Below are 24173 nucleotides of genomic sequence, written 5' to 3'. Positions count from 1 at the left end.
CCCGGGAACCACGCTTGGGCCACGCCCCACTGAGGGACCAATAGGGGCGGGCGTTAGGCGAGACACTCAGCCAATCTGATGACAGGCGCTGGTGACGAGCATCGTTGCTCGCCAGTTTGTCTGGTGACGTCATCCCACAGCGCCGGAAGTGGCGCGTCAAAGGAGTACCGCGAACTCATCCGTCACCGCTGTTTGAGGTAAGGCAGTTTGGGCCTACCTCCTGAGCTGGCCGTGATGGAAGCCGTGGGCGTGGACCTCATGCCGGCTCACTTCAGTTTTTGAGTGACGTGCCTTGAAAAGCGCTCTCACGGCTTCTTTCTCTGCCGGCGTTGCCCCTTCCTCGGGCTCCGGGGCTCTCGGCTCCCTCCGGCTCCCTTGGGCCGTGTTTGGCGGCGCTCACGTTGGTCTCCGCCCCACTTGGCGTCCGTTCACCTGTGCCCCTGACACCCGTGCCTAGCTTGGTCGCAACACAAGCAGAGCAACTATTAGAGCGTGGGCACTGTCCAGCCCGTGGGCTGTCAGGTAGGACATTGTTTCCTTCGGAAACCCTCCCTGAAAGGAGCTTGAAGGCCTTTCACAGCGTCCTCAACAGGCCGGTGGGAAGGCAAGGCTGTTCCCACGCGGACCAGCGATGGCTGTTCCACACAGCGGGGGTCTAATTTCCATCGGGAATAATGTGGCCCAGGTGTGGGGCCTACTGGGAATTTGACGTTTCGTTAGAACACGGGACAGGGCTCTCCATGGGGGGAGACAGTGCAGATTGGGGCCTTTTCACGTTAGCTGCACGGTCTGCTGTCGGATGGTCCTGAGCTCCGGCTTTCATCCTGCCCGTACTATTAACAAGAGCGATAATGCTTACTTTTTGCCAGACACGGATCTTTACATACTAACCCGTTTAGCCCGTGTAGTGTAGAGCAGTTATTAATATTGTTTTACAGCCGAAGAAATAAAGACTTACGTCAAATAACTGACCTCAAGTCACACAGCGAGGAGGTTGTGGCGCCACGATTTGAACTCCAGCATTTGGACTTTAGAGGCCCACTATTCTATGCTGATTTTGTTCAACTGTTCGTCAAGTGCCCGAGCACCTCACTCTGTTGTTATCTACTATTTTATGGAGAAAATTGAGGTCATTAGAGGTGCCCTTCCTCACATTTCTGCTTTTGCTTTCCCATTTACAAAACCACCTAGATTTACACTCATGTTGATCTTAAGTCTCAGAGGATGAGGATGAGCTGTATCCTCTGATCAAAGCAAATCCCTTTACCTGTGTTCCTGATCTTTTATACTCTCACCTATGAGAGCTTGTTTTCATTTGTCGTTTCTGCCCCTGTCCCAGTCATGTATAAACAAGGCCAGGTTTCTCAGGACCCTGGCCATCTCTCATCCCCACGTCCACTATGCAAGCCAGAAAGTAAAAAGTTCTTGGTGATCATCTTCCTTTAGCTGTCATCCAGTGACTCTTCCCCCTTCTTATCCAAACTGTTTTAAAGGGTATTCTAAATTCTGTCTCCATTTTCTCAACTCCCATTTCCTTCTGCAGTCTGCTTTCAGACCTATTATTCCCCTGAAATCTTACCCTAAGGTCACCAGTGATTGTTCCTCAAACCAGATAGTCATTTAAAAATCATCACTGGATTGATTCCCTTGCTGCTTTTGAGACTTGATACCTCTCACTCCCTTTTTTATTTTTATTTTTGTTAATCCTCACCGAGGATATTTTTCCATTGACTTTTTAAAATATATTTTATTGATTTTACAGAGAGGAAGGGAGAGGGATAGAGAGTTAGAAACATCTATGAGAGAGAAACATCGATCAGCTGCCTCCTGCACACCCCCCACTGGGGATGTGCCCGCAACCAAGGTACATGCCCTTTACCGGAATCGAACCTGGGGCCCTTCAGTCCGCAGGCCGACGCCATATGCACTGAGCCAAACCAGTCAGGGCTCCATTGATTTTTTTAGAGAGAGTGGAAGAGAGGGGGACAGAGAGAGAGAGTGAAACCTTGATGTGAGAGAGACACACTGATTGGTTGCCTCCCATACGCATCCTGACCAGGGCCAGGGATGGAGCTTGCAACCTAGGTACATGCCCTTGACTGGAATCGAACCTGGGACCCTTCAGTCCACAGGCTGATGCTAAACTGGCTAAGGCTCACTCCCATAATACACTCAGTTGATTTATTCAGTAAACATTTATTGTGATATAGAGATGAGCAAAACAATGTGCCTTTCCTTAAGGAGCTTATATTCTAGCTGCTTCTCCATGTTCCTCTCTCACCAGTCATTTCTCCTGTGGATAGTCTTTTTTCCTCCACCCAAAATGTTGGGTGTTTCCAATGCTTGCCACTTTGGCCCGCTGTACTTTTTAAAAAATATATTTTTATTGATTTCACAGAGAAAAGGAGAGGGGGAGAGAGATAGAAACATAAGTAATGAGAGAGAATCATTGATCGGCTGCCTACTGCACGCTCCCTACTGGGGATGGAGCCCCAAACCTAGGCATGTGCCCTGACCGGGAGTCGAACCATGACCTCCGTGGTTCATAGGTCGACACCCAACCACTGAGCCATGCTGGCCAGGCTGTTCTTTTCATTCTGTACATAATGCCTGAGTGAACACATCACCTGGCTTGGTTTTAACTCCCTACATGCTTTCAAATAGAAGTTGTCATATTAGACCTCTTTTCTGAGTTTCACCCTCACTTCTGATTACCCTGCTGGACAGCTCTGCCTGCAACTCCCACAGGCAGTTCAAATTCAGAGGTCCAAAACTGAACTCAGCATCTTCCCTGAACTTACTTTATCACACCCATCACTAAATTCTAATGATTTTACCCCCTAAGTGTTTCTCAAGTCTCTACTCTCTACTTTATCTCTCCATTGTCCTACTTCAGGCCTCATCATCTCTCACCTGAAATACAATGGGCTTCTAACTGGTTTCCCTGCCTCTAGTTCTGTTCTCCACATATCTTTTGTCCATACTACCTACCTCCTCCCCCAAATGATCTTTGAAAACAAATCTGTGTCAAAGACCTGCTTAATAATCTTTAAAGAGCTTTCTGTTCTTTCATCAGTTTGCTCTTTCATTCAGCACATACTTATTGTTTACTGAATTGCAAAATTCATTGGAACTTCTAGAATATGAGCTTCTCAGCCAGTCATCCAGGGCCCTGCTTCATTCGGACCTGCTTGAATCTTCAGCCTCTTTTCTGCCTCATACTTTGGGTTGCAGCAACACTGAACTGCTTCTTCGTATGTACAGTGCTGTTCCTTTGTGCACTTGCCCTTGCTGTTCACTTTTATTGGAGTCTTCTCCCAGATTTCTTTCTTTACTTCTTTTTTTTTTTTTAATATCTTTTTATTGATTTCAGAGAGGAAGGTAGAGAGAGATAGAAACAATGATGAGAGAGAATCCTTGATCTGCCTCATGCATGCCCCCTCCTGGGGATTGAACCCGAAACTTGGGCATGTGCTCTGACCAGGAATCGAACTGTGACCTGGTTCATAGGTCGAAGCTCAACCGCCAAGCCACACCAGCCAGGCTCTTTCTCCACTTCTCCTCGCTTAGTTAAGCTGTTCCCTTTCACCTAATTAACCAGGTTTTTATATATATAGGACTCATTGTGGGCTCAACGCCTATAGGAAACCTTTCTTGACACCTTTCTCCAACTCTCGGTTGGGTACTTCACCTTTGTGCCCTGTCTTTGTGACAGCAGGTATGATGTATTATACCTGTATCATACAATGCAAGTGAAATGTATTATGTCTTTACTCCCAGCACTAGTTTGGCACAAGGAACATAGTGGGCATGCAGTAATTTTGACTGAATGATCAAATAAGTGAAGACAAAAGGTATATGGTGCAGATTAAGAACCTGTTCTTTAGCCCTAGCTGGTTCAGCTCAGTGGATAGAGTGTTGGCCTGTGAACGGAAGGGTCTCTGGTTTGATTCCGGTCAAGGGCATATACCCAGGTTGTGAGCTCGATCCCCAGTAGGGGGTGTGCATAAGGCAGCCAATCAATGATTCTCTCTCATCATTGATGTTTCTATCTATCGCTCTCCCTCTCTGAAATCAATAAAAATATATTTTTAAAAAAGAGCCTGTTCTTTGGAATTAATTCAAATCCTGTCTCTGGCACACATTGGCTGTATGACTTGAACACATTACTTATCTTCTCTAAGCCTTAAATTTTTGCTTCCTTGCAATGAGAGTTGTTGTGAAGATTAAATGAGATGATATAAGTAAGATATTTAGCAAATGCCTAGCACATAGTATGCACTTGATAAAAGCATGCTGAACACCAGGGGCTATAGAAGAAAAGTATGCTGAAGACCAGGCCTAACCCAGGGCAATGATCTCCAAAGAGCCTTCCTCCAAATTTTCTGAATGGATGGACAGTGATGCAGTCTATATACAAGGAGATTTAATTATCATCTGTATCCATCCATCCCACCTTGACCCTTGGATCTTTCATAGGCAACTTAATCTAATTGTGTTTTAATCTTAAATCATCTCTTCTTTACCTACTGTTTATCCCCAAATTATGTCTCTTTGTATATTCTTCCTTTCGGTTAATGGATATTTCCAAATTAGGAATCCTGGTTATCTCCCTTTCCTCCTTTGTCATTCCCCAAATGCAGTCAGTAATTAAGTCTACCTTCATGATTTCTTCTGGCTGTTCTTCCTCTCCATCCCCTTTGTTCTGCCTTTGCTCAGGCAGAATTTCTTGTCTCTTTTTCTTCTGCTGAAACTCTACATGGTCTTAAGGGTTGTTTTTCAAGAGAATGCCAGCACCTCCACTATTGTGCAGGTTGTGTATTGCACAAAGGTGCTGCAGTCATACTTTGGAAATTGCATGTCTGCAATTTATTATGACAGTCTTCTGGCAGTTGGCAGCAAAACATCATTCTAACATCAGTATGTTAATGACAGTTAAAGAAGGGAAACCTTCAAATACACAAAAAGTGCCTGTAGACTGAAGAATATCTTCTGTTTTTATGTTCTTAGTTTTCTGCCAGGCAAACTCCTTTTCGGTCCTTTAAAACCCATTATAAATATCCCTTTTTCATAAAGTCTTTTTTGATACTCTCTGCAAGAGTCAGTCATTCCTTTGCCTGAGCTAATGCCGTATTTGGTTACTTCCTTCTTACAATGCTTATCACATTATATTTTAATAAATGGTATATGAGTCTATCTGTCCCATTGTACTCCAGGCCCCAGAAGAATAGGGACAATGTTTAATCATTCTTTGATCCTCAACCTGTAGCCTAATGCCCAGCACATAAAGTATATCAATAAATATAACAAATATTTGATTGCTTGGCATGATTCAGGCATAGAGGTGAATACTTTACGCACATTTTCTTAGTTAATTCTCACAACAGCCTCATGAATCCTGTCATTATCACATTTTACATGTGAGGAAATTCAGACTAGGGAGGTGAAGTCACTTGCCTCAAGATGAACAGATGGTATATGGCATGTGTGGTATCCGGGGTGTGGCCCTGGAGGACTTGTGCTTGTTTTTCCATGATTCTCTTCTGTTTTGTCTCTCAGAGTAATGATGAGGGTGTGCTGGTTGGTGAGACAGGACAACTGGCACCAGCGAATCAAACTTCCACATTTGGAAGCGGTGGTGGTTGGGCGTGGCCCAGAGACCAAGATCACTGATAAGAAATGTTCTCGACAGCAAGGTAACTGGTCCCAAGAATGTGGAGAGCACCATGCCCGGCTCCTTAGCGTAGTGATAACCAGAGGGGCGCATCTTCTGGGCGGTCATGATGGAAAACGTTTGGTCTGCCACAAACAAAACTCAGGAACAGGCTCTTTTAGCCAACACCAGGCCCCATTCACTCCTGATTCCACCCTCCGAAAGCAGTAACTGTTCAGTGTTGGGAACAGACGGGTCCTTCCTGTTACTGTTGGGGGTGGAGTTCTGCACCCTGCTTTGTCTAGGAAGGGTTCGAGGTGGGAAGTGAGACAGTTGAATTCTAGGATCTCCAGGCTGAAACTGTGTCTGAGAAGTGATGGGATGGTTCCATCCTTTACATATTGCCTCATACAGAGGGTGCCATTTTTATTTATTTTAAAAATTTACCTTTATTGTTGAAAGTATTACAGATGTCCCCTTTGTTTTTTTCCTCACTGACCCCCTCTACCCGGCACCCACCCTTCCCAGGCATTCACCACAGCATTTTCTGTGTCCATGGGTTATGCATATATGCGTATGTTTCCCAGTTAATCTCCCCCATCTACCTCCCCACATCTATCTTTCCCAGAGGGTGGTATCTTTATAAGATGATAGTATCTAGCTCTTGAAGTGTCATCCCTGGGATTTAATGAAATGAAAGTCCTTAGGAAAAAGCCTTACCATATACCTCATTTTTTTGCCTGTAAACTTCTGGACATGCTCATTGCTACCAGGCCTCCCAGTGCAGTACGTTCCTCATAGCAGGGTTTCCCGAGGCTTGGAGTTGCAGCACTGGTGATTGGTTTTGCCACATGAGTTCATCTAAATGGGTGAAAAAAAGTCATGCTTGACCTGGCTAGGCCCAAGATACAGAAGCAGACGCTGCTTCTCACTCTCTGTCCCCCTGGTCACAATAGGTGTGTGTCCGCCTGTCCTCTGCCTGTCCTCTCTGGAGAGCAGCTGTGGTGTCTCCTCTTTGTTCCCTGTCTCACTTACCTGAGCATGAGTGATAAATGTTACTTCTTCCCACACATGCTCAGATTGTTCTGACTGTTCCTCTTTCTAGACCAGTGGTTCTCAACCTCTGGCCCTTTAAATACAGTTTCTCATGTTGTGACCCAACCATAAAATTATTTTTGTTGCTACTTCATAACTGTAATGTTGCTACTGTTATGAATCGTCATGTAAATATCTGATATGCAGGATGGTCTTAGGCGACCTCTGTGAAAGGGTTGTTCGATCGCCAAAGGGTTCGCGACCCACAGGTTGAGAACCGCTGTTCTAGACTATTCTCTCCACTCCTCCAACCCAAGGCCAGCTGAACTTCTGTTTTCCAGGAATGTATCATTTGCCCCTTTCTCTGGTAAAGGCATCTGATAGTTTTATGTAATAGCAGGAGCCTGATTTAATCTTGAGTGAAGAGCTTGTAAGAGAAGTGGGTCCCCTTCCCTGACTGCAGAGTCTGTGATCCCAGGTGGCCAAGGGCTCTGGAATAGGGAGACCTGTGGGAACTTAGTGACGCTGCCTCGTAGGGATATTAGCAGTAGCTAAGGGAGTATGTACACTGTTGGACTTTTTTTATTTTTAAGTGTTTGATTCCACAAATGTCAGAGAATAAACAGATAGTCCCATCACGCTAATATTCTCTGAGTGAAGAAAATCAAATTTTAATTTATGATGACCTGTTGGACATTTTATGGAAGGATTTGGAGCCCCAGTCACCTGTATTATGGGCAGTTTTGCCCCCTGGGCCTTTGAGGAAACCCATGTCAAGTTGCCTTCGTGAGGCTTCATTGTCCTGTAGAGAGAATAGGAGCAACTGCCTGGTTCTTCATGGCATTTGGGTTTGACTTTTTTCAATCTCTTTCAGTGCAGTTGAAAGCAGAGTGTAACAAAGGATATGTCAAGGTAAAGCAGGTATGTCTGTTTGTGACTTGAATTTCCTTTTTTTTTTTCCTTTTTTTTTTAATTTTTATTTTTATTTTTTATTTTTTATTTATTTTTTTTATTGGAATTTCCATTTTATACTTGAGGATTTTCTTACGCTGTTGACTTTAGAGTGTCAGTGCCAGCCAGTAAGTCTTCTCTGTCATGTGTGGAAGTGATGGAGTAATATAAGTGAACATTAAGCATAGTTCCTGGCACATAGTAAGCGGTTAACATAACAGTGACTATATTGGTGATGGGATTGTTGCTTTTTTGTAATTACCTTCTGATTATTTCATAGGTAGGGATCAATCCCAGCAGCATTGACTCAGTCATAATTGGGAAGGACCAAGAGGTGAAGCTGCAGCCTGGCCAGGTTCTCCACATTGTGAATGAACTTTATCCGTATATTGTAGAGTTTGAGGAAGAGGCAAAGAGCCCTGGCCTGGAAACACACAGGAAGAGAAAGAGGTCAGGCAACAGCGATTCCTTAGAAAGGGATGCTGCCCAGGAAGCTGAGCCCAGTACTGGACTGGTACCTGGGAGTGACCCTAGCCAACGCTCTGTGCCCCCAAACAAGGGGACAGATGAGTCTACCAAAAAGGTGAGGGTATTTTGCTTGATAGATAATGTGGAGATTAAATGATATAATGACGGCTTAAATGTTTTGTACACTCTAAAGCCAGGCACACGTGAGGGGTTATTAACCATGATAGGGGTTATTAACCAAGATGAAAGAGTCACTTGTTTGTGTCACCAGTCACTTGAGTGACTGTCCCTTTATGTGCTTTTCTTTTGCATTCCTGAGGTAAGCCACTTGAAGGTAGGGCGATAATGGAATATACTTAACACTGAGCTACTAAAATGTGTCAGTCATTTGTATTTCTAGAAGGTTAGCATTGGAACACTTTTCATAGATCATGTGATTCACATCCTGATGTCAAAGTGGAGACCTAGTCAGGCTTAGATGGAGTGGGAGAGGACAAAGAAGATGTGGTTCATACTCTGGCATTTCCAGCCTCTGTCTAGACATGTAGCTCTGGATATAGGGAGAAAATGGGGATGGCTTATGATTACAAAGGCAAAAGATTGATATAAAGGGGATATAGTTTAATTCTTAAAAATTAACTTTATTTCCAAGTTTGGTTGGATTTTGCTGACATTCAGTGTTAACTAATGCCAAATTTAATTATTGGCATTTGAGATTTTCATTGCTCTTTATTGTTTTAGGAATCATTGGGCCACTGGAGTCAAGGCTTGAAGATTTCTATGCAGGATCCCAAAATGCAGGTCAGAATAAAATTTTGGCATTGAAATAATCGGCAGAGTTTATAACTATAAATGAAATCAAAGGCGATCAGTGTTTCAAATGAGATTTGTTTTGTTGGGCTATTTGTGAGAACATGTAGCTTTTCTCATTGCCAATAAGTTAGCACCTGAAATTCTTTGGAGAGAAACTAAGTTCTTCAAATGAATATCCCCTCTGCCTTGTTCCTCTTAAACTTCTGCATACTATTAAGGGAAATTGAGTTAACCTTACTGTGGTCCCTTTCAAGGGAGCATCAGATAATAATGACTGTGGTTACTGGCTTATCCTGGGATTAATAGTCCGGTATCACCCTAGGAGGGGTCTTTGAGTTCTTAAATTATCTACTGGGTTGACAAGGGGCCAGATCTGATAGGGCGTCTTGGAACACACGGGCAGATGTCATATGGTCTGCTGTGGTAGAGTGGAGAAGGGAGCATTTAATTGATGCCTGGATGGATCTCACATCAGATCCTTAACAACTAATGTACTTCATACTGTGCATCTTCTGTGTAGTGTGGTGATTAAAACACAGACTGGCCCTAACCGGTTTGGCTCAGTGGATAGAGCGTCAGCCTGCAGACTGAAGGGTCCCAGGTTCAGTTCCAGTCAAGGGCATGTACCTTGGTTGCGGGCACATCCCCAGTGGGGGGCTTGCAGGAGGCAGCTGATCGATGTTTCTCTCTCATCGATGTTTCTAACTCTCTGTCCCTCTCCCTTCCTCTCTGTAAAAAAATCAATAAAATGTATATATTTAAAAAAAACCAAAAACAACACAGACTGAAGTTGGGTTGCAATCCTAGATTTCCTACTTTGTAACTGTGACTTTGCATAAGACACTTAGCTTATCTGAGTTTCTGTGCTTTCAACTGTCAAAATTGGGATACTAAAAACTTTTACAGAAGATTGTAGTGGGATTAAGTGAGTTAATGAATATAACAGCACCTGGCACAGAAGATGCATGGAAAATGTCTGTTTCCTTCTCCTTTGCCCCTCTTCTAGGTTTACAAAGATGAGCAGGTGGTGGTGATTAAGGATAAATACCCCAAGGCTCGTCACCACTGGCTGGTCTTACCATGGGCCTCAATTTCCAGTCTGAAGGCTGTGACCAGGGAACATCTTGAGCTCCTCAAACATATGCATGCTGTGGGGGAAAAGGTGATTGCAGATGCTGCTGGGCCCAGCAAACTCCGCTTCCGATTGGGCTACCATGCCATTCCCAGCATGAGGTAAGCCCTGTGGGGAGTGCTGGTGCATTCTGATTATGTGTACGTGGAGATGGATGCAGCCTGGGTCTGCTGAGTGTGCTGATATCTGCAAGGCCCAGGGGAGTTTCCAAGGCAGGTGAGCTGAAACTTCTGTTCTGTCTGACTTTTCTGTAAGCCTTGAGTTCCTACTTCTGCTTGTAATTCAGTTACATACTTTTTTTTTGATCCTCTCAAAGTGTAAACCTCTGAGGACCTAATTTATGAACTAGACGAAGTAGCTTTATTACACTGGGATGAAGAATTAAAGAATTGTAGTCAGTGACTGTTCAGAAACTCCTAAGTGATTAAGGACCATTGCTTTGAAGGACACAAACATCACTGACTTCTGTCCTAACAGCTTAGTAGATCTAAGATGTAAGATAAAATGAGAGAAAAGTGCAGAGCCAGTTTTCTTTTGGCTCATACCCAGAAGGATTGAGAAAGGAATGATTGATTCTTTTCAAAGAATGCATCCAAGGCAGTGCTCCACAGGTCTTTACACCTAAACGAGATAAGCAGAGTAATGGATTTCAGAGTTTTTATCTTGGGTTTTTTGAGTTATTTTATTTTTTTGCTTTTTTTGTGTGTAATAAAATATATATAGCATAAAATTTACCACTTTAACCATTTTCAAGTGTCCAGTTTAATGGCATTAAGTACATTTACATTGTGAAACCATCACCACTATCTATTTCTAGAACTTTCTTCCCACACTACCATCTTCCTTCCTCCCTCAACCCCTCAAAATCACCATTTACTTTCTGTCTCTATGAATTTAACTATTTTAGGTATCTCATATAAGTGGAATTGTATAGGATCTGTCTTTTTGTGACTGGCTTATTTCACTTAAGGTAATTCTTCAAAGTTCATCCGTGTTCTACCATGTATCAGAATATCTTTTTAAAAAATATATATTTTATTGATTTTTTGCAGAGAAGAAGGGAGAGGGATAGAGAGTTAGAAACATCGATGAGAGAGAAACACCGATCAGCTGCCTCCTGCACATCTCCCAACTGGTATGTGCCCACAACCAAGGTACATGTCCTCAACCGGAATCGAACCTGGGACCCTTGAGTCCGCAGGCCGACGCTCTGTCCACTGAGCCAAGCTGGCTAGGGCTGTATCAGAATATCTTAAGGCTATCTAATCTAATAAAAGAGAAACATGGTAATTGGCGTACGACCGCTACCCTTCCCATTGGCTAATCAGGGAGATATGCAAATTAACTGTCAGCCAAGATGGCCGCCGGCAGCCAGGCAGCTTGAAACTAACATGAGGCTTGCTTGCTTCAGTGATGGAGGATTCCAACGTTCCCCGCCTGCCGCTGCAGGCCTCTGAGCTGGCAGTTTGAAACATTTTAACAAAAAATAACCTCAGAAACCAGCTTTCAGCGAGCTGGGATCTCAGAGCTGGAGTCATACATTGTTTCGATTACCTACTTTCAGCAGTGGAGGCCTAAGGGCTGGAGCCTCAGAGCTAAAGCTGGCCCAGAATTAAAAAAAAAAGAAAGAAAAAAAGGAGCGGTTGGGAGCTTCCGTCACCCCCAGCCTGAAAACAGCCCTCAGCCCCTCACCCAGACTGGCCAGGCACCCCAGTGGGGATCCCCACCCTGAAAGGTGTGTGACCAGCTGCAAACAGCCATCATCCCCTCACCCAGGCTGGCCAGGCACCCCAGTGGGGACCCCCACCCTGATCCAGGACACCCTTCAGGGCAAACCAGCTGGCCCCACCCATGCACCAGGCCTCTATTCTATATAGTAAAAGGGTAATATGCCTCCCAGCACCGGGATCAGCGGAGCCGAGAGGCTTCCTGGCACCGGGATCAGCGTGACAGGGGGCAGCGCCCAAACCCCCTGATCGCCCTGTGGCTCTGTGTGTGACGGGGGGCGGGGCCACAACCTCCCTATCCGCCCTGCCCTGTTCGTGACAGGGGAAGGCGCCCCAACCTCCTGATCAGCCCTGCTCTGTGCCTGATACGGGGGAGCTCCCCAACCTCTGATCACCCTGCGGCTCTGTGTGTGACAGGGTGCGGCGCCCCAACCCCCTGATCGGCCCTGCTCTGTGTGTGACAGGGTGTGGTGCCCCAACCCTCCCACCCCCCACGGGCCCTGCTCTGTGTGTGATGGGGTAGAGCCATAACCTCCTCATCGGCCCTGTCCTGAGTATGAGAGTTGCGGTGCCCCAAACCCCTGATCGGCCCTGCTCCGTGGGTGATAGAGGGCGGCGCCCCAACCCCCTGATCCGCCCTGCTCTGTGTGTGACAGGGGGCGGTGCCCCAACTCCCCTATTGGCCCTACTCTCTGAGTGACAGGCGGCAGCACCCCAACCCCCGGATTGGCCCTGCTCTGTTGCATGACAGGGGGGAGCTCCCCAACCCCCCTGATGGGCCCTGCTCTGTGCGTGACAGGGGGTGGCACCGCAACCTCCCCATCGACCCTGCCTTGAGTGTGACAGGGGGTGGCATCGCAACCTCCCGATCCGCCCTGCTCTGTGCACGACAGGGGGCGGCGCCCCAACTCCCCAATCGGCCCTGCTCTGAGCCTGACCAGGGGCTGCACCTAGGGATTGGGCCTGCCCTCTGCCACCCGGGAGCAGGCCTAAGCCAGCAGGTCGTTATCTCCCGAGGAGTCCCAGACTGCGAGAGGGCACAGGCCAGGCTGAGGGACCCCCTCTTCCCCCCGAGTGCACAAATTTTTGTGCACCGGGCCTCTAGTTTTTAATAAACACCCATTATTTTTCACGTGTTTTTTTTTGGATGAGTAATTATGACTTAGATTACTGGCTACTTTTAACCTAATGAAATTTTTGTGCCACATATTTCTCCTCATCAACACTCTTTCATTTAAAAGGACGCATAACGTATCTAGAATAAAATGCATAATAAGATTTATAGTTTGATCAGTTTTGACAGATGTACATGCCATGCAACTATCACTCTGATCAAGATACAGAACATTTCTATCATCTCATCCCAGGAAGCACCTTTGTGCTCTTTACAGTTAATCCTCCGCAAGCATTGTTATAATTTCTTTCAGCATAATTGGTTTTGTCTGTTCTCATGTAAATGGAACCATGTAATGTGTATTCTTTTTCATTCTGGCTTTCTTTGGTCAGCATAATGATTTTGAGATTCTTGCATGTCACCCATAGTCCTATTTCCCTAATGATTTAGAGCCTATGACTAACAGCTAATGATTAAAGAGCCCTTTTCACATAGTAACCATGGTGTCCGTGCCTTTTTCATATAATGAATACTGTTGTGCTAAGAAGAATTCTAAAAGCAAGAGCTGTGGCAGGTGTGGGTGGGAAACAAAGTGAGCAGTAAGTAAAGTTGCCACTTACATATCCTTTTATGACCACTCTTTATGATATAATTTTGAATAAAGTTTATAGAAAGGAAAAGGTAACAAATAATTTTGTCTATTGTAAAAGTAATATATTTTAAATTTAGAAAAAATAAAAAGAGAAAGTGTGAAGCAGGACAAAAATCTTTCATAACATCACCACTAATTAAACTGTAGACCTTATTCGAATTTCACCCATTTTTTTTAAATCCTTTTCTGCTCCAGGATTTGATCCAAGATCCTGCAATTGAAATTATTATCTCTCCTTAGTCTCCCCTAATCTGTGATACTTCCTCTTCCTTTTCTGTTTTTTTTTTTTTAATTTAATATATTTTATTGATTTTTTAGAGAGGAAGAGAGAGGAATAGAGAGTTAGAAACATAGATGAGAGAGAAACATTGATCAGCTGCCTCCTGCACACTCCCTACGGGGTATGTGCCCACAACCAAGGTACATGCCCTTGACCAGAATCGAATCTGGGATCCTTGAGTCCGCAGGCCGACGCTCTATCCACTGAGCCAAACCGGTTATGGCCTTTTCTGGTTTTCATGACCTTGACACTTTTGATGAGTACTGGCTAGTTATCTTATAGGATATCTCTCAGTTTGGGTTTGTCTGATGATTTTTCATAATTAGATTGAGATTATCCTTTTTTCTTTTTTTGCCAACATGCCACAGAAGTGATGTGTCCATTTCAGTGCCTCATATCAAGGAGTGCAGGATGTCAAGATGGTTTATTACCCATGATGTTAACCTTGATCACTTTGTTAAGGTGGTGTCTGCCAGGTTTCTCTACTCAAAGTTACTATTGAATATTTTGAGACTATGCAACTATCGTATTTCTGTTCAAACTTTTGCCTAGTACTTTTAGCGTCTCTATTGGTGGATCTGGCCTGCAATAGTTATTACTATGGTGTTTACCTAATGGTGACTTTATGTTTCCCTCATTCCTTCTAATTTATTTTTTGTGTTTTATTAATACTCACCCAAGAATATTTTTCTACTGATTTTTAAAGAAAGTGGAAGGGAGGGGGAGAGACACAGAGAGAGAAACATCTATGTGAGAGAGACATATCGATTGGTTGCCTCCCACGTGCTCCCTGACCAGGGCCGGGAATGGAGCCTGCAACTGAGGTACTGCCTTTGACTGGAATCGAACACGAGACCCTTCAGTCCAAGGACTGGCACTCTAACAACTAAGCAACCGGCTAGGGCCCTTCTAATTTATTAATTAGATTTCTTCCATGTGGAAGAGCGCCCCCCAATCCCTGCCCCAATTATATATTTATTCAATTATCAGTACAGATTCATGGATATTTATTTTATTCTGTAAGTTTTAACTCAGTCTATCATTATTTATTTTGTTGCTCAAGTCATTCCAGCTTTGATCATTGGACGCTCCTCTTGGCTGGCCCCTGTAGCACTTTGACATACCTCCAACATGTTTTGAGCACTTATTTTCTGGAATAAGATGTTCCAGGCTCATTATAGCCCTGGAATGAGCCACTTATGCCAAGAGCCCTTGTTCCTTTTATTGGATATTTATAAACCAAGACTTGGGTACTAGGTTTCTGTAATGTTGATCCTAGGGTGTTTTTGCTCCTAGATCCTCTCAGTAGATAGAGCTAGGAAATAAATGCATGAATCCTAACCTGCACTGGTAACACATACCTCTCTATTTATTTACCTGTATGTATATATGAAAACCGTAATTCATAGTGATACCTCTCATTCCATCCCAACCCCACAAGGTTCATTCTTGTCTTCTTATTTCTGTTATTGTAACTTCTTTCTCCAACAGTGAGAAATTTGGCTCTCGTTAGCTACACTAAATTTACTTATTTGTTTAATCCTAGTACAGTTGACCCTTGAACAACACGGGTTTGACTTGTGCTGGTCCACTTATATGCGTATTTCTAAAAAAAAATACGTGCAGTACTGTAAACGTATTTTCCTTATGATTTTCTTAACATTTTTCTAGCTGACTTCATTTTAAGAATACTGTATATAATACATATAGCATACAAAATATATGTCAATTGACTATGTTATTGGTAAGTCTTCTGTTTAGCAGTAGGCTAGTAGTAGTTACTCTTTTGGGGAGTCAGAAGTTAAACATTTTTGCCCAGATGGTGTACCTCAGTGATTGAGCATCAACTTATGAACCAGGAGGTCAAGGTTTGACTCACAGTCAGGACACATGCCCCAGTTTGGGGCTCGATCCCCAGTGTGGGGCATGCAGGAGGCAGCCGATCAGTGATTCTCTCTCATCATTGATATTTCTATCTATCTTTCCCTCTCCCTTCCTCTCTGAAATCAGTTAAAAAAAAGTTACAGATTTTCAACTGCATGGAGCTCAGCACCTCTAACCCCTGTGTTGTTTAAGGGTCAACTTTGTACATACAAAATAGTTACAGAATTGTTATTCCATAGCCTTGTGAGAAATACTTTTACTCACAATAGCACAGTATTTGTATACAGTTCTTATTTAAAAAATTGATTTTAGAGAAGGGAAGTGGGGGAGAGAGAGAGAGAAAGAAAGAAACATTGATTTGTTGTTCCACTTATTTATGCTTTCATTGGTCGATTTTTGTATGTGTTCTCACTGGGGATCAAACCTGCAACCTTGGTGTATTGGGATGACACTCTATCCAATTGAGCTACCTGTCCAGGGATGTATACAGTTTTTTTTTTAAAGTATATTTTATTGATTTTTTACAGAGAGGAAGGGAAAGCGATAGAGAGTTAGAAACATCGATGAGAGAGAAACATGGATCAGCTGCCTCCTGCACACCCCCTACTGGGGATGTGCCTGCAACCAAGGTACATGCCCTTGACTGGAATTGAACCTTGGACCCTTCAGTCGCAGGCCAATGCTCTATCCACTGAGCCAAACCAGTTAGGGCTGTATACAGTTCTTTTTCTACTATCCAGTGAAAATATTGCTTTCCAAAGTTAATTAGGTTAGTTATTTTCTTCCTGACCCCCTTTAGAATGGTCTTTTATTTATAGTTAGGTTTGTTACTGCTTATATTCCATTTTGGATTCCGCACATACTGGTTTTTGTTTTGTTTTGTTTTTTAATATTTTTATTGACTTCAGAGAGGAAGTGAGAGGGAGAGAGATAGAAACATCAATGATGAAAGAGAATCATTGATTGGCTGCCTCCTGCATGCCCTCTACTAGGATTGAGCCCACAACCCAGGCATGTGCCCTGACTTGGAATCGAACCATGGTCTCTTGGTTCATAGGTCTATGTTCAGCCACTGAGCCACACTGGCCAGGCTACTGGTTGGTTTTGATTATTTATTGGTGGAATGTGAAGTATTATTGAGTCTAAAAGTCAATGCTATACAAAAAGGCATCCTACGTGGTTTAACAAGTTGAATAGCAAACTCTTGATTTCGTTCTCAAATCTGCTTTTCCCATAAACTTCTCTATCTCAGTAGGTGGCACCTCCCCAAACCCACATCCAATCCATTAATAAGTCCTGTTCCAAAATATTTTAAAAATTGAATTGCTTCTTATCATTTCCACTATTATAGCTCTAGTCTAAGACATGATTATTTCTGACTTGGACTGCTAGGTCTCTGTATCCATCTGTACCCACTTCATAGTCCTTTCTCCCAGCAGCAAGAATCATTTTTAAAAAGTATAACTTAGATAGTAGCACTCCTCTGCTTAAAATCCTTATTGGCTCCCCAATATAATCAGAATATAGTGCAAACCCCTTGCTGACCTATAAGACCCTCATGATCTGGCTCCTACCTAATCTCTGCTCCAAGGCTCCAGTCATTCTGACCATATTACCTTTCTGTTCCTTGGTTGTACTGAGCTCTTTCTCATCTCAGGGCCTTTTGTGCTTAGCCTCCCTGCTCTCTGAAATACTCTTTCCCCAAAAATTCTTTGCTTGCCTGACTGCTTTCTCAGTTCAATCACTGCCTGGGAGAGACCTTCCCTGAACACCCTAAGCTAGTTAAAGAGGCAACCTCTACCCCCTTGGCACTCTCTATCACATTTCTCTGTTTTATTATTTTCTAAGCAATGTTATTTGAATCTTCTTGTTTATTGGTTTACTTATACTTTATTTGTCTCCCCTCATGATAATATAATTTCTGTAAGGACAGAGGTCTTTCCCATTTTGTTCACTGCTAAATTCCCAGTGCTAGGATAGTGTGTGGCCCTAGTAAGTAGATAATGAGCATTAAATATTCTTAAGTGAATGAATGAGTTGAATTAAATGGGAACAGTCAATATTTTACATATCCATACTTTTACTGTTTGTCCTTTTAATTTAACCATAGTCTTTCATGGATTTAATCGTCTATTTCCCTCCCCCCCCCTCAACTAGCCATGTACACCTTCATGTGATCAGCCAGGATTTTGATTCTCCGTGCCTTAAAAACAAAAAACATTGGAATTCTTTTAATACAGAATACTTCCTAGAATCTCAAGGTAAATAGTATTCTTTGGTTTTCACAATTGTTTCATTTTCTCAGCTATTCTTATACTCAGTTATTTCCCTAAATAACAAGCTGGTCTCAAAAACCCCTATTTAACTTTATATTTCCTATAAAGAGGGCCCCACTAAAATAAACTGAATTATTTGAATTGTAGTGGGATTGTCACTTTGCTGTGAGCAGCCATCTTTGGGGACCTAGAAAGCTATTATATCAGGGTCAGAAAGGTGTTTTATTATAATACCAGGGTACTTAAAATTGTTCTGAGAATTATTGGAGTTCATAGCTATGAAAGCTCTGAACAGTTCTATGTCTCTTCTGCCATCAGCTGAGCAAGAACATGGGTCTACCTCGTGTTAGGAGTGGTTAATTAACAGGGGAAGGGCGTGTGTGCAGAGAAACATTTCCCAGTGTACATTCTGTGGAACTTAAGTATGCTGGGGGATTAACAGTGACAGCTGCCATCAACCAAGGGTCAATTAGTGGTAAAGCACTGTGATAAGGCTCTGACATAGTGACAGGGATTGCTTAGAATGTATCTCAATGGAATGTAATATCCAAAATAGGTTGCTCAGATTGAGAATTTGATCAAGCCCCTTTCCCCAGCAATGAGTCTGACCTCAAATTTACAGGATACCTGGCATATATTTATTTGGGGTTACATTTTTTTTTCTTTGTATTGGTTTTCCAGAGTATCTGGTCTCTGAACTTTTTTTCCTTGCTTGCAGCTGTGATCAAGATGATACAAGAGGCTGGCAGAGTGACTGTCCGAGATGGTATGCCAGAGCTCTTGAAGCTGCCCCTGCGTTGTCATGAGTGCCAGCAGCTGCTGCCTTCCATTCCTCAGCTGAAAGAGCATCTCAGGAAGCACTGGCCCAAGTGATTGTGTGGAACCTGAACTTCGGCAGCAAGTATGGTGATTGTTTAGAGCAGACTCCCGGCACCTGTTCTGGATTGCCTGTGAACTTTTACTTATTTCTTAAATTAAAAATACAGGTGTGCCGAAACCGGTTTGGCTCAGTGGATAGAGCGTCGGCCTGCGGACTGAAGGGTCCCAGGTTCGATTCCGGTCAAGGGCATGTACCTGGGTTGCGGGCATATCCCCAGTGGGAGATGTGCAGGAGGCAGCTGATCGATGTTTCTCTCTCATCGATGTTTCTAACTCTCTATCTCTCTCCCTTCCTCACTGTAAAAAAAATCAATAAAATATATTAAAAAAAAAATACAGGTGTGTTTTTTTTAAACAAATTTTGTTCTATTCTTGAGTGGCAAAATGTGGGGTGACTCAAAATAGGTCAGGAATTAGGAATTTGGGTTTGTCATGGATGTGTTCTCTGGTTGGGCGAGGATGGCCGGGATAGGCCTGACCACTATCTCCAGGACCCACATCAGCTCTAATGGGAGCAAAGCCATGTTCAGACTGATCTAATGCAGGATATGGAAGTAGAGGGCAGATAATGCCAGTATGTTTCTGTTCCTTGTACTTATCCTCCCTCCCAGAGGCACGAGGTGCCCTTTCTTCAGACCAGCTGGAGGGGTCTCTTGTATATCCTGAAGGCATTGATTGGTTTAGTTCTCTGATCTTTTTAAATTAAAATTTCTTTTTTCAATTACAGTTTACTTCCAATATTATTTTGTATTACTTTCAGGCATACAGCATAGTGGTTAGACAATCATATACTTTACAGTGTTCCCCCTGATATTTCCAGTACTCAGCTGGCACCATCAGTTATTATAATATTACTGATTATATTTCCTATGCTGTATTTGTTCTCTGATCTTAATCTGTTCTGTAATATTCTTTCTCTTTCCCTTCTTCATGGAGAGGCTTAGATTCTTCTGTCCCTTTCATATTTTTCTATCCCAAACCATCCAAATACTGCCTTCTTAGGAAATCTATCTCATAAGTTCTCCTTCACTCTGAGCAAACAGGCTAGGTGAGTGGGTGGAGGGATGGGGCTTTCTTCTAGTATCAGGTGCTCCTGGGTGGTGAGGAAATACTCAGCCATATGTTCATCACAGTTCAGTGAGCAAGTCTTCTTGCTGGCCTCCTTGAATCTGTTTGAAAATAAAGTTCATTTGTTTGAGGCATCTCTGCTAGGTAGTTGAAACTAACAGTTTAGCTAACAGTCACAAAGTAATTTCTGATACATGAAAAGATAGTTGTTTAATGAAAAAGTTGCATAGAACCCTATAGTGTCATTTTCCCCCTAGGACAGGGGTGGGCAACCTTTTTGTGAGTGCGTGCCAAACCCAGCAAAATCTCTGACTCAAAATTCTTCTCTGTGCCAACCCTAATTTTTTGAGAACATGTTACACCTATTTGATATCTCTTAAGGTGTCTGTATGTGAAGAACCTTGAAGAAACAATAAAATTCATTCGAACAACAAAAACACAGTATATGATGATGAAAAATACATTTATTTTTTAATGTATACATGTACACTGATAGTCTGACAGCAAACTTTATGACTCCGTTTGATACTATCAGTGGGACTTTTGCTGCTGCATCACTGATGACAGAGATTTTACATCAGGTTTATATTTCGTGACCTTCAGAGATATGCACGAGCTACTACTTTCATCTGTCAGGCTACTCCTATTATGAGACTTAACAAAATTCATCACTGAGAACAAAGATTCACAAGCGTATGTGGGTGAAACCAAAACACTGGTTGGATATAGAAAGGCAGGGAGAGTTAAGGCAGAGGCATAGAAATTGTTCTTCCCCTCTCTCATCAATCCATGTCTATGGTCTTTAAGATAAGTGTGTGTGTGTGTGTGTGTGTGTGTGTGTGTGTGTATTTAAATACATTTAATTTCAGAGAGGAAAGGAGAGGGAGAGAGAGATAGAAACATCAGTGATGAGGGAGAATCATTGATTGGCTGCCTCCTGCATGCCCCACACTGGGGGTCGAGCCCACAACTTGGCATGTGTCCTGACGGGGAATCGAACCCTGACCTCCTGGTTTGTAGGTTGACACTCAGCCACTGGGCCACACTGACTGGTCAGGGCACCATATTTTTCAAAGGGCCCCCAATGGCTTTGTGAGCTTGGTGACGGGTTTTGAGCTCAGCCAGGGGAATGAAACACTTCATCATCCAAGCAAACTGTTCATCCACCATGGACCATTTGTGGTGGTGGTTTTTGCTGGATGGATCATAATAGGGATTGCTTTTCTCAAACTGTGTGTGGTCTGGGTAAGCCTCCTTCACAATCTTCGTAAGTCCTACAATGCCTGGCTCTTTGCAGTTGCTATAGTAGAAGGTTTCCTCCTCCCGCTTCATGGCTCTAAGGAGGTTCCAGGCCTGAGGGTTGCGAACCCATCCCAGCATGCTGTCTGCTTGGGCTCTGCTTTGAGATCCTCAATGTTGAACTTCTTTCTCTAGTCAGCTTTCTGGCTCTGACTTCATCAACCAGTAGCTGCTTAGATTCTCCCACATTTTTTAGAGCCTAAAGTCTTCTAAGGGCTGGCATTCTCCACTTTAGTTATGCCTAACCTGAGTTCTTAGTCTTGGCGTGCTTTCCTGCTGCTCCCTTTTTGTCTGGCCCAGCAGCCCCAGCCCGTCCCCTCCTGGGTCTCAGCATGGTCTGAAGAGTGGAAGATTCTGGAATCTCCTGAGAGATACAGATGGCAACTTTTTTTCTGCCCTTAGAAACCACTACTCAGACACAACCCCAGCCCCTAAAGTAAGTTTTTTTTTCTTTTGAAGCAAGCAAACGTATCCTCAAGATTTTATTGTCACATTATGAAATAAAATGTAAAGCTTAGAACTAGATCACTTGGCCCTTTGTCTTCTCTTCTCCCAGATAAGATGCAGTGCTTGTATCTCTTAAAGCCAGTGTTTTCTTAGATCTGCAGTTGGGCTCAATGCATTCAAACCTCAGCACAATCTCCTCTGTAGAATTAGCCTTTTTGTGGAAAATCAGCTTAGTCTGCTCACCATAACTACTCTGCTTCCTGTCATAACTCTGTTTTCCCTGCACATACAGATACTCCTTGCCCTTCTCATACTGTGTTACTCTATGGGTTGATGCTTGCCACACTTATTACAGAAAGTCTACCAGGTTTAGGAACATTTACCGTGTTTGCAAGAGTATTATCGGCATGGAAAGTCAAGTAAATTTTGAAAGAAATCTTCATCTGCACCACTTTATGCTGATTCTGAATTCTTTACATAGTCAAATCTGTTTTATTTCCATCTCTTAGTTCTGCTTTCGGTATTGATCTCTTGAGAGGGCAGTAAAAATAGCTACAGGCCAGAGAGAGAGAGAGAGAGAGAGAGAGACTTTTCCCCCTACCATTCCTTCCAAAGCACAGAAAGGACCTTGGCTCCTCTGCTTGGGTCACATACTCATCTCTGGACTAATCACTGTGTCTCTTAGGAGGATGGCATACTGTGGCTATCATGAGTTACAGGACCATCTTGTGGAGTGCCTTGGGACTGATGGCCTTACTGGAATACCTGGAGCAGGGATTGCTAGTTTGAAAAACAATTGATGTTATCACTCTGTGGACTGCATACCTCATCCCAACACGCTGGTAGCTCCCTTGGCCCCAGGCTGTTGTCCTGGGATCTAGGACTAAAAAGAAGGAAAACAGCCCTGGACTTCTGGCAGTTAGTAGTGAAAAGTCAGACCCCACCCCCAACCTGTACTCTTTCCCTTGGTTGGAGGAAAAACGAATATATTCAAATTGAATAATTGGTTACTGGCCAAGGGTCTTTTGGAGAAACTTCTCCAGAAATTATAGGATGTACTTTTACAACTCTGGCTGGAGTTGCCAGGGCTCCTGGGGCACCTCCCTGTCCTGGCTCACCAGCAGACCACCAGCCTTTGCTGTTCTTTCCTTGGCTGCACTCTGGAGATAGGAGGCCAGGGCCAGGCAGAGGAAGCGGTGTTGAGGGATGCCTGAAAAGCCAACTGAAGGTTGGATTCTTACCTACTGTTAGCGTTTCCACTATCCTAAGTATTCCTAGAGAATTGCCCAGTGACTAGGGACTGTTACTTTTGTTTCCAAGAACCCGTAAAGGGGGCAAATATTTATGACAGAGAAAGGGGAAGAAATCGGTCAAATATTAAAATGTGATTCTTCCAGCTGGTCATGCATTAGGGAAGAGACCCAAGGTATCTAAATTCCCCACCTGAGAAGCTGCTAGCCCATTTATCCCCTTAATGGGAATGAGAAAAGAGTGCCCCCTGCCTCGAAGGCAGAAGTTTTTAGACTACTGTCACCCTGGAGGCTAAGGCCCATGTAGGGCACAAATACACAACCTTACAGATTGGGGACCCTGTTTGTCACCAGACCATGAGGTTCTCCAGAATAGATGCTGTTTCTTTTGTTCTCTATCATGTAGCCAATGAAATTCAGTGTAGCTAGGATATACTAGGATCCAATAAAATTTTGTTGAGTGAATGAAACCTGTGTCATACTTGAGAAGCATAGAAAAACATACTTAACTTTCTGGTGCAGCTGGGTTTAACTCTCAAGTGTGTTGTCTGGTGGGGCTGCATCTGGCTTTTGTCAACATTTTGATAAACATCCTGCTACCACTGTTTACAGGCAAAGTATCTTACAGCTTAGAATTAGTGGGACATAAACATTTTCATATTTTCCCACATAATGCTCCAGATAATATTTTCCCATATAATATTCCAGCTTATCACTTTTGCTAATAAACCAGGTGATTTGGGATATTGGTGTTTTCCATGATCTATTTTTTTTGTTTACTATCTTTGGCCACCAGATGGCAGCCTTTGAACAATAAATTCTTAATCTTTTTTATAATCCAAAACTTTTTTGGAAAGAAGTTTTATATAACTCTTTTATGTTTCAGAATCAGTGTTTCAAAATAAAATATACAAGCGTGGGTTTGTTTTTTCTAGGGACTGGTGAGAGTTTAACTGATTTCCAAATTAAGATAGAAGTTTGAGAGAAAACTAGGGTACAGGTTAAGAATACAGCCGAAACTGGTTTGGCTCAGTGGATAGAGTGTCGGCCTGCGGATTGAAAGGTCCCAGGTTCGATTCCGGTCAATCGCATGTACCTGGGTTGCGGGCACATCCCCAGTAGATGTGCAGGAGGCAGCTGATCGATGTTTCTATCTCTCTCCCTTCCTCTCTGTAAAAAATCAATAAATTATATTAAAAAAAAGGAATACGATTGATAAGGGGAGGTTGTTTGGCTTGCAGATTA

General features: G+C 43.3%; 1 protein-coding gene, 1 non-coding gene and 1 pseudogene across 7 annotated transcripts in view; 1 reads left to right on the top strand and 2 right to left on the bottom strand.

The window, feature by feature from the left end:
* Positions 1 to 20355, top strand: part of APTX (aprataxin) — a 36881-nt gene extending 16526 nt beyond the window's left edge. The window contains exons 1-9 of one of the 6 annotated variants that reach the window (XM_059657121.1): positions 43 to 197; positions 5560 to 5696; positions 7563 to 7609; positions 7920 to 8222; positions 8849 to 8908; positions 9927 to 10153; positions 17867 to 17970; positions 18704 to 18973; positions 19204 to 20353. In XM_059657121.1, the coding sequence (XP_059513104.1) occupies positions 79 to 197; positions 5560 to 5696; positions 7563 to 7609; positions 7920 to 8222; positions 8849 to 8908; positions 9927 to 10153; positions 17867 to 17970; positions 18704 to 18858 (1152 nt within the window). In that variant the 5' untranslated portion in view covers positions 43 to 78 and the 3' untranslated portion in view covers positions 18859 to 18973; positions 19204 to 20353. Of the gene's footprint in view, positions 1 to 22; positions 523 to 5559; positions 5697 to 7562; positions 7610 to 7919; positions 8223 to 8848; positions 8909 to 9926; positions 10154 to 17866; positions 17971 to 18703; positions 18974 to 19203 lie in introns of those variants that run through there. The other 5 variants (XM_059657122.1, XM_059657123.1, XM_059657124.1 and 2 more) reach the window with 5 other exon arrangements.
* On the bottom strand, positions 7279 to 7416 carry LOC132212919 (small nucleolar RNA SNORA79). Its single transcript, XR_009447854.1, has one exon. It is a non-coding gene; the product is annotated as a small nucleolar RNA SNORA79 (small nucleolar RNA).
* A 630-nt stretch (positions 20356 to 20985) lies between the features above and the next one.
* LOC132211696 (thymocyte nuclear protein 1-like) lies at positions 20986 to 21565 on the bottom strand (annotated as a pseudogene).
* Between the last annotated feature and the right edge of the window lie 2608 nt (positions 21566 to 24173).

This window comes from Myotis daubentonii, chromosome 11, assembly GCF_963259705.1.
Source record: "Myotis daubentonii chromosome 11, mMyoDau2.1, whole genome shotgun sequence".
Taxonomy (NCBI): domain Eukaryota; kingdom Metazoa; phylum Chordata; class Mammalia; order Chiroptera; family Vespertilionidae; genus Myotis; species Myotis daubentonii.
The sequence above is the reverse complement of the archived record's forward strand: the minus strand, read 5'-3'. Positions and strand labels throughout refer to the sequence as shown.